Genomic DNA, 13,767 nt, shown 5'->3' on the forward strand with positions numbered 1-13,767 from the left:
TGAAGAATTTTGAAAGCTTCTGAAATATAATTAGAATTGACCCCCCAAAAATTCCCAAAGAAGGCACTAAGTTGTTCAACCTTTTATTTTTAAGGTGACCTTGCTTTAATGCAAGTAAATTCTGTTCCTGCCATGATCTGACTTGCGGGACATGTGACTGTGGCTGTTCCCCAGTGGCAATGATGGAATTTCAGTGAGCACCGAGCACCTGGAAGGATTCCGGATATAACCTGTGGCTATGAAACAGCCAAGCCGAGTGACCAGTGGTTTTGGTGTTACTAGAAGGTTTTGTTGGCTGGATTGTAAACTCATACTCAAGTCCTCCAAGCACCCAGGGCTTGGGAGAACAGAAGTGGGAGTGCTGATCCTAAGCAATAAAGATGGCAGCATGACTTTCCTCTATGAGGCCTGCTTGACTTCAGATACAGATATTCATGTTTGACACTCATCCTAAAAAACCCCTGGCACAGCAGATAAATTCAAATGCCCAATTTCAGAAACGGTAATTAGGGAGTTCTATGGCAGATGGACCAGGAATCTGAACTTTTTAATAGGACAATCTGTTTTAGGTGACCTGAACTAAACTATTCTAAGGATTCTCTGATAGAAGCTCTGCCAGTGTCTCATTTCCCAGGGATTATACTAAACTGCCCACACACCTGGCGACCCAGATGGAGGCAGTCTCTTTCTTATATGACACACTTTAGCCAGATGTCTCATCCCAATTGGTTCTCCATGAATCACTACTGTTCATGAGGATGACACTTGCTACTGTACATCAAAGAGAAACATGGACTGTCAGCAATTATCTACTACTTTAAAAATAGACCCCAGAGACTGGGTGTGGTGGCTCACGCCTGTAATCCCAGCACTTTGGGAGGCTGAGGTGGGTGGATCACCTGAGGTCAGGAGTTTGAGACCAGCCTGGCCAACATAGCAAAACCTATCTCTACTAAAAATATAGAAATTAGCCATGTATGGTAGCCCATGCCTGTTATCCCAGCTACTCAGGAGGATGAGGCAGGAGAATCACTTGAACCCAGGAGACAGAGGTTGCAATGAGCCAAGATCACACCATTGCACTGCAGCCTGGACAATAGAGTGAGACTCCATTTCAAAAAAAAAAAAAAATAGACCCCAGTCCAGGCACAGTGGCTCATGCCTGTAATTCCAGCACTTTGGGAGGCTGAGGCAGGCAGATCATTTGAAGTCAGATGTTCAAGGCCAACCTGGTGAAACCCTGTCCCTACTAAAAATACAAAAATTAGCTGGGTGTGGTGGTGCATACCTATAGTCCCAGCTACTTGAGGCTGAGGCATGAGAATCACTTAAGCCTGGGAGGTGGAGGTTGCAGTGAGCTGAGATTGTGCCACTGCACTCTAGCTTAGGTGGCAGAGTGAGATTCTGTCTCAAAAAAGAAAAAAAAAAAAGATCCCAAACACTTAGGACACTGTCCCCTAAATGAAGCAGCTTTCACTAAGATTCAATTTACTTTTGAGATTGACTAAAATAGTCTGATTTGCCAAACATGGCATGCAGATCTCTTTACAGAACATTAAGTACACATAAAGTAACTGGAAATTTACCTGTGGCATTTCCAGGGCTTTCATGAGAGCTGAGAAGGAATAGAGGTCCCCCATGGAATCCTTCAGTTCCACTGCCACCTGGATGATCTTACTCAGAGTGGCTGCTCGGTCCTCCAAAGTGCCCGTGCAGCCCAGAATGTACACTGCAATGCCGATGGCCATCGTGTTGTGTCTGAAAGCGAGGAGATCAGTGGTCAGGTTCAGGGCCAATGGGACTAGGAGAAAACCAAACCAAATCAGCCAAGAGCAGGGCTGTTTTTGTGCCATTTGCTGCTATTGCTCTAAAATGTGCCGGCAGCACAGTTTAGATGGCCAATCTCAACAGAGAGAAGGCCCCGTAGCAGGCTGACTGTGGAGGGCCAAACTAGGTCACAGAGGGTACACTTTCCGTCAGAAAGCAAGATGTCCCCGGACAGGGCCATGTTCAACCCTGCACCTGGGGGCACAAAGAGGGAGCTCCTGAGGCAAAGCTGTTCAGAAGTTGCACGTGGCTGCTAGTACCCTGTACCATGAGAGGTCCGTGGAGACAGCAGGTCCCCCAACACGCTCTGAGAATCTCTCCTCAGGGTAGCCCAGGGCCACCTCCACTGGGCCCCCTGGACTTGGGGATGGAAGGGCCAGGAAAATGAGAGGACATTCTTGATCCAGGACAATAACACAGCTATCAGAACAAAGGCAGGAAAGAGGAGGTAAGAATGGTGTTATCCAGCCCCACTCCAGAGGCCAGGAAGTGAACGGGGAGGAGGATAAAGATTGATGGGCTGGAATGTGCCTGTAAGGCCAGACCCTAATAAAATCAAAATCTCATTTTCCCCAACAATCCTCCCTTTTCTCATCCTAAACTACAAAGGTCAACCTCAGAGACCCCAAACAGGAAGCAGGGTGATCTTTCCTCCACATGACAACAGGACTAATATGAATGGGGTCAGTCTGCTGCAAAAGCATAGACTGTGACCCCCTTTCCTTCCCACTGTAAATCAGGACCCAGGAGTTAACTGCTTTAGACCAGAATTGCCTCAGTTTCTTCTAGGCTGTGGTACAAGTGCTGGAGGCGAAGCCCCAATGTATAGCTAGTTACTAAAATATAGCATGCATTTGAACTCCAGGGCTACTCTGTCCTGAATGTTCAGAGCTTGGGATGTTACTCCACGCTGTGCTCTCTGTGTCCAGGTGTGTTGGTTTGTCTCTTGCTGTCCTTGAGCAAAGGGCAGCAGGGATTCACTGAGTGCTTAGCATCACTGAGTTCTCTAATGTTTGTTGAATAGGTAACGAGCTCTGCCTCCAAGTGTGTTTGCACACATATGCATGTATGGGGCTCACTTGCAGTGTAAGCTTAGGCTGGTACCTAACTGCTCCACCCCTCAGGTTCTTCATTTGTAAAATGGGAGCAAGGGTTATGAGAAAGAAAGACTGTGTATGGGAGTGAAAATAATTAAACTGAGCCAGGTCTCAGGCCTGTAATCCCAGCACTTTGGGAGGCCGAGGCAGGCAGAATGCTTGAGCCCAGGAGTCTGAGTGAGACCAGCCTTGGCAACATGGGTGAAACCCCATCTCTACTAAAAATACAAAAATTAGTCAGGCATGGTGGCACATGCCTGTAGTTGCAGCTACTCGAGTGGCTGAGGAATGAGAATGGCTTAAACCCAGGAGGCGGAGGTTGTAGTGAGCAGAGATCGGGCCACTGCACTCCAGCCTGGGTAACTAGAGAGACTATCTCAAAACAAAAATAATAATAATTAAAGTGCCTGGCACTGGCAGGCGCCTAATAAATAGCAGTTGTTACTAGAGCTGTCTCTGTGCATGTCTCTCCCTCTGTATCTTGGTCCATTTTGCCTCTTTGTCTCCAGTCTCGTTCCTCTTTTCTCCATTTATCTCCTTTTCCTGATTTGTCTTTCTCAATTAATGGATCCAAACATGGACCTAAAATACATTTGTATTATTTGTTTTTTTCCGAGACAGGGTTTTGCTCTGTTGCCCAGGCTGGAGTGCAGTGGTGTGATCACGGCTCACTGCAGCCCTGACCGCCTCCTGCCTCAGCCTCTCAAGTAGCTGGGACCACAGGCATATGCCACCATGCCCAGCTAATTTTCGTGTTTTTTGGAGAAACAGGGTTTTGCCACGTTGCCCGGCTGGTCTCGAATTCCTGGGTTCAAGTGATCTACCTGCCTTGGCCTCCCAAAGTGCTGGGATTGTAGGCATGAGTCACCATGCCCAGCTGTTATCTGATACATTTTTGGAAGAGTGTTGTTATCCATTTGCAAAATATTAACATTGACAGAACATTTTAGATGTTGCTTTTAATTATCAACTCACTTCCCATGCTGCATTCAATTGATTCTTTATTCAGTGTTTTCTCCCCCTATGTTTTAATGGCCTTCTAGTGTTGTATCAATGGTTAACTGAATGGTTATATCCATTCACTCAACCAACATTTGCCTGAAACCTCCTGGATACACCGACTATGGAAAAAACAATTCAGGCTGGCAAATCTGCAGCAAAAGCTCCTGTGGTTGGCAAGAGGAGGCATTCAGATGTCACATGAAGGACACTTCCAGAGCAGTATGCCTGGAATGGGTGAGGTGGTAAATTAAAAATAAAGGGTGGTTTTGTATTTGATTCTCAAATGCAAGAAGGTGATGTCATGTGACACATCAGGACCTCTATAACCTTGGCCTTTATTTAATAAACACATTGTAATTAATAAAACTACTCCCCAGGCTCTAAAAAGAAGATCCCACAGGTCACAAGAAACAAGCTAAGAAGCAAGACCCCAGCCAAGAGGCAGTCAGGAGAAAAGAGAAATAAAGTGGAAAGTCAGAAAACAGCCAAGAGAGAAGCTCCAAACAAACCTGTCGCCCTCAGCCTGTCCTAGCACCCTGAATGATACTAAGAAAACAGGGCTCAGATTCATGAGGCCTGGAACCTGGGGGGTTTCAGGCTGAAATGTCTCATGGAAGAAACAGCAAAGCGTGGTGGCACAGCTCCCCTCTGCTGATAGAACGGAAGCTAGTGGAGCCGGGAGACCAGGCCCCTGGGGCAGGAGGGAAAAAGGGGACACCCGGAGAGAGGCTAGAACCTAGAAAAGTCTCATCAGGAAGAGCAGGGAAATTCAGAAGTGGGATCTAGAATTCCCCAAAGGCCTAAGCAATGGGCATTCCCGAACAAAGTCCGCACGGCCCCACTTCTTCACCTCTGTCCTCCCACACGGCTGCAATTCAGCGTTCTCGGTAGTTTCTGTGGGATGTACCACGGCTGCGAGACCAAAACAGCAGCAGCCTGGGAGTCATCTTATCTGCCGTACAGCCGAGGAAACTCCAACGCAGCGACATCCACCCCCCCCCAGAGGTGGCTCTTTACCCTGAAAACAGTAAATTCTAACTAAAAAAAGTCATCCTTCAATCATCAGTCACATTTCAGGTGCCCGAAAGTGACGTGTGGCTGGTGGCTACTGTAATGGTCAGTGCAGAACGTGTCTGTTACCACCGAAAGCTGTCCTGGACAGCACTGTGATCTGGAACTTCATGGAAAGCCATGGGCAGTCAGTCATGGCAACTAGGACGTGGGCTGGACAGACAGAAAACTTAACAAGACAGTCCTGCCCAAATCAACTTTAAAAAAATGTGTCAAAAAGGCCAGCTTTTGTGGTCATATGGCTATCTAGTCTAGTGCTTTTCTTAAAAACATACCTCATTGTTGGTGTCTTTCTAATTCCTAAACACTCCATTTCAATGGACACCTAGGGCCCTGGCTTTTCATGAGAAGAGGGGAGGGATGCCTCGGAGGCCCCGGGCCAGTGCCGTCATCCCCTGACCTCTGACCCTATTTGTCCACCCCTCAAAGAAAACACTGTCTAGACTCTGCTCTTCCCAGCCGTTCCCACAAACTCCTCCTAATTCCTCAAGCAATCTTAACCCCCAAAGACACAAAGGCGCAGCTCGCTGGGCAGGAGACTCCACTGTGCTGGGGCCCCAGCTCTGCCCCAGGCTGCAGGATCTGTGACTCCTGCTCACACAGGCCAGTTGAGTCACTGGCTTCGGGCCATCTGTTCTCTCCATCCACCCCTCTAGGAGCAGGGACAGGAACACATTCTTTGTTCCTGAGTTGTGCTGTCTCTGTGTGCAACCCCAGGATTCTCAGGCTCAGGCTTCTGGGAAGAGTCGCTGTAGGCCATGCGCCCTGAAGTGCTGTTACCCCAGGGCTAGGCTGGTGCTGAGCCTCTCTCTGTTCTAAAACCTGCTGCTCTGATGCCTGCAAGGAGCTGGGAGGGCTGGAAGTGCAGAGGACAGCACTGCTCACCTTTCAATTATGTCCAGGCGCAGCTGGTGTCCGTGAGGCAAGGTAATGAGTTCCAAGCCTGAGCTCACCCCCATGTTCCTCCTCATCTCTTCAGAGACTTCAAGTATCCTAGCAACCTGTCAAGAGCCAAAGTTGAAATACACTGGATCAGGAAGCGGATCAGGAAGTGGGCTTGCCTGATCACGAATTCAGCATATGGGAGGAAACACACTGTACCAGGATGGCGTGGACACACTTTATGTGTTGCATTTCTTTATAAGCAGCCACTGCGACTGCTGTTCTTATATGATGTTTAGGGTGTTTTCATACACATAGTAGAGTATAAAACTTAGGGGGAAAAGAAAGACTGGTGGGAGATGCCGACACTACTCTGCAGATCCACAGATTTTTTAAGTGTTTCTGCCCGGCCAGAGAACAGTTTAGTTCCCAAAGCTTTTGTCTGACACAGGCCGGATCCTGCTGTGACGTTTTGCTGCCAACAGCAGGGCTGCATGTGTTCGGAGCCGACCGATCCCCTGCAGTGGAAAAGCGGAATCTCATCCAAGAGCCTCTCTGCTGTGGGCTTTGCCATTCATGTTCTCACTTAACAGCCACAGCTGGCTGCTATTACCCTTAATTACGCTTCTCCTGGGCTCAGTAAATGCTCTATACGTCTGGAAACTATTAAAAATGTGTACCGTGATTGGAAACCTGAGATCTCCAACACACTTCTTTCTCCGGAGAGGCTTTTCTTAAAATCTTTGTCCCAGACAGCTCTCAACCCATCTCCATTCTAGTATGTAATCTCAGTTTATTAGAATCAGGTATTAGTTATTACAATGTCACGAAGAAGAGTTACAACTGAGCCAGTGTGTCTCTAAGATGGGGCCAATAGGCCAGGCACGGTGGGTTATGCCTGTAATCCCAGTGCTTCGGGAGGCCGAGGTGGGGGGATTGCTTGAGGACAGGAGTTTGAGACCAGCTGAGCAACATAGCGAGACCCCATCTTTACAAAAAATTAAGAATTAGCCAGTCATGGTGGTGTGCGCCTGCAGTCCTAGCTACTTGGGACACTAAGACAGGAGGATCACTTAGCACAGGAGTTTGAGGTTACAGGGAGCTATGATCATGCCACTGCACTTCAGCCTGGGTGACAGAGCAAGACACTGTCTCTAAAAACAAAAGAAAAATTAAATGGCGGCTAATGATACCTCACAGCACAATGATGTACTAAGAGTGGAACTAACAGCTGCAACAAGTCTAGCCACCTGAACACACGGCAGGCACGGGACGGCTCCTCTCCTTGATCTGGTACACCTGTCCTCAACCTTAATTACCCCAGGCTATCGAAACACATCTGGGCGTTTAGGTGGTATTACTAGCCCTGCCCTATAACTTCTGTGGCTGAACTACTGTCAACCCTGAGGGGATGACCCTGTGGATGAGCTCTCTAGTGGTAGACGCCAGGACAGGATGCAGAATTCCTACTGTGCTCCTACCTGTGCTCTCTGGGCCTCAGTTTCCCCTTTTCTAACATAACTGCTAAGTTCACCTTTCTCAAGGACTCTGCAAAGGATTCAGATAACTTTAGAACTCCCAAAAGCTACCTGAAAATACAAGTTGTGAATCATCAGCCATGTGGAAAGGGGAAGAATTCTGGCCAGATCTTGGGAAACAGATTTACACCTTGACCTTGGCAAGGCAGCCCAGACGCATGCCATGCACACTTCCTTGCTTATTTAGACAGCTGCCCTCTGTTAGACGTCCCAAACGCTGTACTTCTGAGGGGCGTCCCCCACGCTCTGGGTGGCAAGATTGAAAGGCCTGTGATTGATTCCGTTTTGCTCTGGAAAACCTGGCAGACAGGCGGCGGCCCCTGCTCTCCAGCCTGCGTTTCTTCAGCATATATATGCCATGCCTGGGTCACTTCCCTGTAGCCACACCTGCTTGCCCGAGGGCCGAGGGGATCCCAAGCTCACACCGCAGGGCCTGGATTAGGTTCCCTGACAAATGCCCAAGGTTGTGCAGCTCACAGACACAAAGGAAGGACAACCACATCTAGAGCATTTACTGTGAGCCGACTCCACAGGGCAGGGTAGCAGAAGCACCCCCGACGAGGCCTCCCTCTGCCCTCCAAATCTTAGCTGGCCTACTCTGCTCCACCTCTGGACTCCACCCATTGCTACTTCTTCCACTGCCTTGGAGGCTGCTGCACAGACCCAGGAGAGCCCCGATGGGGGCCCGGCCCAGCCCTCCTCCCAGCCGCAAGGGCCTTTCTAAAACGCCATGAGATTACCTGGCTCCACTTGCTGGCTCTGTTGCCCTTGGCATAGAGGATCAGATCTGCACCCAAATCAACTGTAAAGTGCCTTGAAGGCAGGAACCTGATATGAGCCCAGAAGCAGAGACTTAGAAACATTGAAGGAAAGACCTGTGAAGCCCTCCCACAACCCACCCCAACTCCATCTTCTTCTACCCACACAGAACGAATCTGCTCTAAAGCTACCCCTCTCTCCATGGCTTTCAACAACTGAGTCTCTGCGCGTGTGCGTTGCCTGCCATCTGCACGATGCTTTTGGTGTTCGTCTGGCCAATGATACAGCCTTCCAAACTCATCTTGGACGTCCCCGCCCCATATCCACACCCCACTCCCCGTTCAAGGCCCTGCCCAGAGGCCCCGCAGCTCCTGTGCCTTTCCCAGCAGGGCGTTTCCCACCTGGGTCATGGTCCAAGGTCCTGCATCACACTGTCCCTCCCCAGCCCACCCCCACCAAATAGCAGGTGCTCCAAGAGCACAGACCACAAGCTGCCCTGGCACACAGGAGGCACTCAGTCAAGGCTGAGTATATAACCCGGATAAACACATTGTGCTCACTGTGGGCTAGGCAAGGTGCCCAGGGCTTTTACTATATTAGTATCTCATTTAGTCCTCGCCAACCACCTGGGTAGTTGTATTCCTTACAGACAGGCAGAGAAGAGGAGGCTGTTCAGCTGATGTGACAGAGGCAGGATTCAGGCTCAGTTGGGCCAAGCACTTCACTACTGGACCTCACTTCTAGCTACAGGCAAAGACCTTGTGCATGGTGGGAGAGGCTCAGTGGCTCCTAACCAGGCCCTTGGGGGGTGAGGGCATGGACAGAGCAGGGCAGGGAGCCTGGAGGGCTCTTAGGACCACCCACTGTCCTGATGGCCTATCTGGGTGTCTGCCCTCATGGCTGGGAACCAGCACACGGGACCCAGATGCTAGCCAGAGCCTGCTCTCAGCTTCCGGGTGGCCCGTCTGGGCTGCCACTGCAACTGGGGTGGGAAACAACAGATTGTGTATTTCCCTCTTAGAGATGCTGATTGTGCCTGCTTGGAAGTCAGTGGTTCCAGAAGATAATATAGAAATCGTGGTCGGCTCTTGAGAGACAGGGAAGAAGGAAGTTTCAACATGGCCCTGCCCTGGGGCTGGATGGACAGAATCCAGGCTGGCTCCTGCTCGCTGCCTGGGGAGCCCATCCAGCCTCCTTGTCCAGGGGTGCCTGCAGGCAGACATGGGAGTGAGGCCCCACTAGGAGGACAAAACATGCCACAGCAAGCCAGGGAGACTGCGTTCTTCAGTTGAGACCATCCTCGGAGTCTAGTTTCATGGCTACCAAAGGTAGTGGGCAGGTCCCAGACCTCCTGCCAAGGGCAGGTGGGCAGGCAGGCAGGCATCTCTCCTCCACCTAGAGGATCATTAAGCCCTGCCCAGAGTCACAGGAAGCATTCATTCCCCTGGGAATTGGGCTGTTCTGTAAACCCAGGCCTGTTTCTACAAGGAGTTTCCTCTATGGAGAACCCACGCAGGTTCATACCAGGCCAGAGTCTCCCTCCTGGCCCACTAACATGGTTCTGCTCTCAGATCCAGGGCCCAGTGTGCCTGACAAGAACAGAAATCCTCACTACTCTTACCTCCCAAACAGGTTAAGCTCGCTTTAAAGTGAGGTCCGGATAACTCTGCTAACTCCGCAAATTGCGTGACTACCTGGGAGCACTGCCCGAGGTCATCCAGCCAAAAGTGCCGCAGGCCCTTGTTCTTCCAGTGCAGCCCTGGCTCTCTTCTCAGGGCCTGCCCAGCAGAAGTGCACTCTCAGCCCCACCTCCCAGGCCTGGGCAATGAGTTACTCTGGTTTCTGAGTCATCCCTCAAGTTCTGTTGTCAGCAAGGGCCTTGTTTACTCCAGGATGGCCAGCAGCTGCCTAAAGTTCCTCAAGCCTGTTTTGGGGGAGCCCTCCATCAACTTTGGCACTCCCTGCAGGAGTGCGCTGAGACTGGACTTCTTGCCATGATTCAACATATAGGAAGGAAAACCCCTAAATAAGCCCTGACATCTGAAGCTAATTGACTTCACTGAGCTACAAATAAAAAAGGGCTTCAAATGCCCAGGAACCAGCCTCTTTATATGAAAAGGTGGACCGAGCCCACCGTTGCCTGAGACAGCACCTGGTGTCTAGAATACAGTCAGCCCTCCTTATATGTGGCTTCTGCAACAGTAGATTCAACCAAAGGAGGATCAAAAATATTCAGGAAAAAAAAAAAAAAGCTGCATTGGTATGAAACATGTAGACTTTTTTCCTTGTCATTATTTGCTAAACAACACAGTATAATGGCTATTTACAAAGCATATATATTGTATTAGGTGTTATAACTGATCTAGAGATGGTTTAAAGTATACAGGAGGATTGCATAGGTTATATGCAAATATTATTCCATTTTATATAAGGAATGCAAGCTTCTGTGGATTTTGCTAGCCACTGAAGGGCCTAAAACGAATCCCCACAGATCCGAAAAAGTGACTTAATCTCTCTTCAGGATGTGGTTGCTTTGGGACCACCTATGGACAAAAGTCACTCACATGTAAAATAAATGTTTCTTGCAAAAAAATTGGTGATGGGCCAGGCGCGGTGGCTCACATCTGTAATCCCAGCACTTTGAGAGGCCAAGGCAGGCAGATCACTTGAGCTCAGGAGTTCAAGACCAGCCTGTGCAACATGGCAAAACCCTATCTTTACAAAAAATACAAAGAGTTAAGCAGGTGTGGTGGCATGCACCTGTGGTCCCGGCTACTCAGGAGGATCACTTGAGCCTGGGAAGCAAAGGCTGCCATGAGCTGCGAACGCACCTCTGCATTCCAGCCTGGGTGACAGAGTGAGACCCTGTCTCAAAAAAAAAAAAGGTGACGATGTAAATATTTAATCACGTGGAAAGACAGTCACCTTGGTCAATGAAAGGTTCAGGGTTTGGAATAGTATGTAGAGACCTGTGCCATTTCTGCGGCAAATAAATATTATGCATGCAATTATTTATACCTATCCATTTACAGAGAAAAAAAATCATGTTTTTGCATAAACCAAATGCTGACAATGGTGATCTCCAGGAAACTGGATTTTGTGTGACTTTAATTTTATCTTTTAATCTGTATTTTAGAAATCTTTTTTTTTTTGAGACAGGGTTTTGCTCTTGTTGCCCAGGCTGGAGTGCAATGGTGCGACCTTGGCTCGCCACAACCTCTGTCTCCCAGGTTCAAGCAATTCTCCTGCCTCAGCTTCAGAGTAACTGGGATTACAGGCATGCACCACCACGCCCAGCTAATTTTGTATTTTTAGTAGAGACGGGGTTTCTCCATGTTGGTCAGGCTGGTCTTGAACTCCTGACCTCAGGTGATCCACCACCTCAGCCTCCCCAAGTGCTGGTATTACAGGCATGCGCCCCCATGCCTGGCCATTTTAGAATTTTTCTAAATTGAGGAAGGATTATTTTTAAAACGTAACTTTAAAGATGTTTATACTAAAGATCATTTCAGTAATAAATACGTAATGCATAAGTATAATGTAATAAAAATAACCAAGGTCTGCTACTCCAGAAACTACATTTTCATCTACAGTCTACTCTCCTATAGCTTTGGCTTTACCAGTTCTGATGGAGCTGAGGCAAGGGGGTAGTTTTTAAATAAGCACTAGGTGTGAGAAGGATTCTGTTGCAGCTGCTGACGCCAGCAGGGATGGGTGGGAGAAGACGGCGGCCCCCACCCACGGCAGCAGCCTGCCATCCCTCTGTCTGAGATGAATTTTATAAGCTTCCTGCTTGGGCAAAGGTTGTCCCAGCTTGTGGTTCCCACCCCTTAAATAAATTCCCATGCTGGTGTTATCTTCGGACTTTCCTATGGGCAAAGCATTTAATGGGTGAGGCAGAGTGAGGTAGGACGGATACTCTCCTTCCAAACCTACAAAAGCCAGAGGAGCACCGGGACTACCAGCTCTTACCAAACCTTGAAAAGCCAGAATAGCGCCAGGACCCCCAGCTCTTACCCTGCAGTCCATGCTCAGTATGTGCTGAGCGATGACCTTGGAGTCGTTGTTGGTGAACAGTTCTTTTGCACGTTTCAACATTGCTGTTTCCAGGGGCTTATTCTCAGGGGGAAGGAACTTTGACTCAAAGTCATTGGGCCTGAAGGAGGAGACAGTCTCCAGGAGGGGCGCCACAAACTCGCCCTTGTCCCACTGCCCCTTCTCCGTCTGAGCTGCCGCAGGTTCCCAAGGTCTTTCCCTATCATCATCATCAAGGATCAAGTAGTTGATGCCAGAGTTCCGGGGACCTAGTGCCCCATTCTGCTTGGCTGTGAGCAGTTCTGTGGGGCTTCCCTGGGCACATAAAGGTAGCTTTGCTCCCCCGCCGCAGCCTGTGGCAAACGCTGGGTTCAGTTCACAGTAGTTGGCCTCTGAGTTGAGCCAGGCAGAGGGAGACGAGGGAGCCTTGAGGAACGGCACCTTGCGGGGCTTAGGAGGCGGCTTAGGGCACAGTTGACTGTCTGACCCCCTCAGAGCCTCCCCAGCCCTGGCGTCCGAGGAGACCCTCCGAACAACTGCTGGGCTCAGGGCGGGCTCGCTTCCCGTCCTGAACACGGGTGAGTTTGGGCAGGGGCTTGTGTCCACACCTGAGGACTGAGGTGGCAGCTTGCAGCCTGTGGGGGATAAGAAAAGGTCAGAGAAAGCTCATCTGTGTGGAGAATATAAAACAAACAAAACCAGAGTGGCAGCTGCCCGGCCCTCCGTTCATGCCCGTGGGTTTCAATTTTCATTTTCATTTCCAAAAGAAAAGTCAATGTGACTGTCCCACGCCCAATCTCACGGAGTCTACAGCATTGTGAGGGCTGGGCTGGGCTTGCCCATCCCACACTCCTGGGTACAATTCGAAAGGGCTGGGCTGGGCTTGCCCATCCCACACTCCTGGGTACAATTCGAAAGGGCTGGGCTGGGCTTGCCCATCCCACACTCCTGGGTACAGTTCGAAAGGGCTAGGCTGGGCTTGCCCATCCCACACTCCTGGGTACAGTTCGAAATCCCGGGGACTGCTGACACCTGGGCTACAAACGTTGTTGTTTGGTCATAGAAGGCTCGGACAGTCAGAATGATAAAATATATGAGTGAGGAGGGCATGAATAATGTAATCTTGCCCTGAGAAACAGAAGTCGTTAGCCACCTAAAACACCACTGTCAAAGGATGGATCCCAGCCAGTTTCCAAGGGAGAGCTGGAGACAGGGAAGGGAGAAAAGACATTGGGGTAACCCACACGGAAGTACTTCATGCAGGGGTGTTAGGAAAATCCCTTTGTGGTCCCAGGGAAAGTCAGTTATGAAAATAATGAAAAACAACCCCCCGTCCTGCAAATGTAACTGCTTGGTAGGTCTCCCCACACCCCATACCTTATCACTCTTCCAGCCTTGAAAGCAGAATGGAGAGGAAGGGGAGTTGGCCTGGACAGCTGTTCTGCCAAAAGCCCCAGGATCCACCCACCCACCGGGGAAAAGGGAGTAGGCTCATTTGTCAGGAAGTCCACCAGTTTTCAAATGGGCTTGAATCAGAAAACCTGGGTTCAAATGTT

At 49.6% G+C, this 13,767-nt stretch overlaps 1 protein-coding gene across 4 annotated transcripts in view; it reads right to left on the reverse strand.

Annotated features, from left to right (window-relative positions):
- Positions 1-13,767, reverse strand: part of BCAR3 (breast cancer anti-estrogen resistance 3) — a 281,941-nt gene that overhangs the window by 7,294 nt on the left and 260,880 nt on the right. For all 4 annotated transcript variants that reach the window (XM_011940002.1, XM_011940001.1, XM_011940003.1 and 1 more), the window contains 3 exons: positions 12,194-12,846; positions 5,883-5,998; positions 1,587-1,758 (listed from right to left, as the gene is read on the reverse strand). In XM_011940002.1, the coding sequence (XP_011795392.1) occupies positions 1,587-1,758; positions 5,883-5,998; positions 12,194-12,846 (941 nt within the window). The remainder of the gene's footprint in view (positions 1-1,586; positions 1,759-5,882; positions 5,999-12,193; positions 12,847-13,767) is intronic.

The sequence above is a fragment of the Colobus angolensis genome, unplaced genomic scaffold (genome assembly GCF_000951035.1).
Source record: "Colobus angolensis palliatus isolate OR3802 unplaced genomic scaffold, Cang.pa_1.0 Scaffold186, whole genome shotgun sequence".
NCBI classification, from domain to species: Eukaryota; Metazoa; Chordata; class Mammalia; order Primates; family Cercopithecidae; genus Colobus; species Colobus angolensis.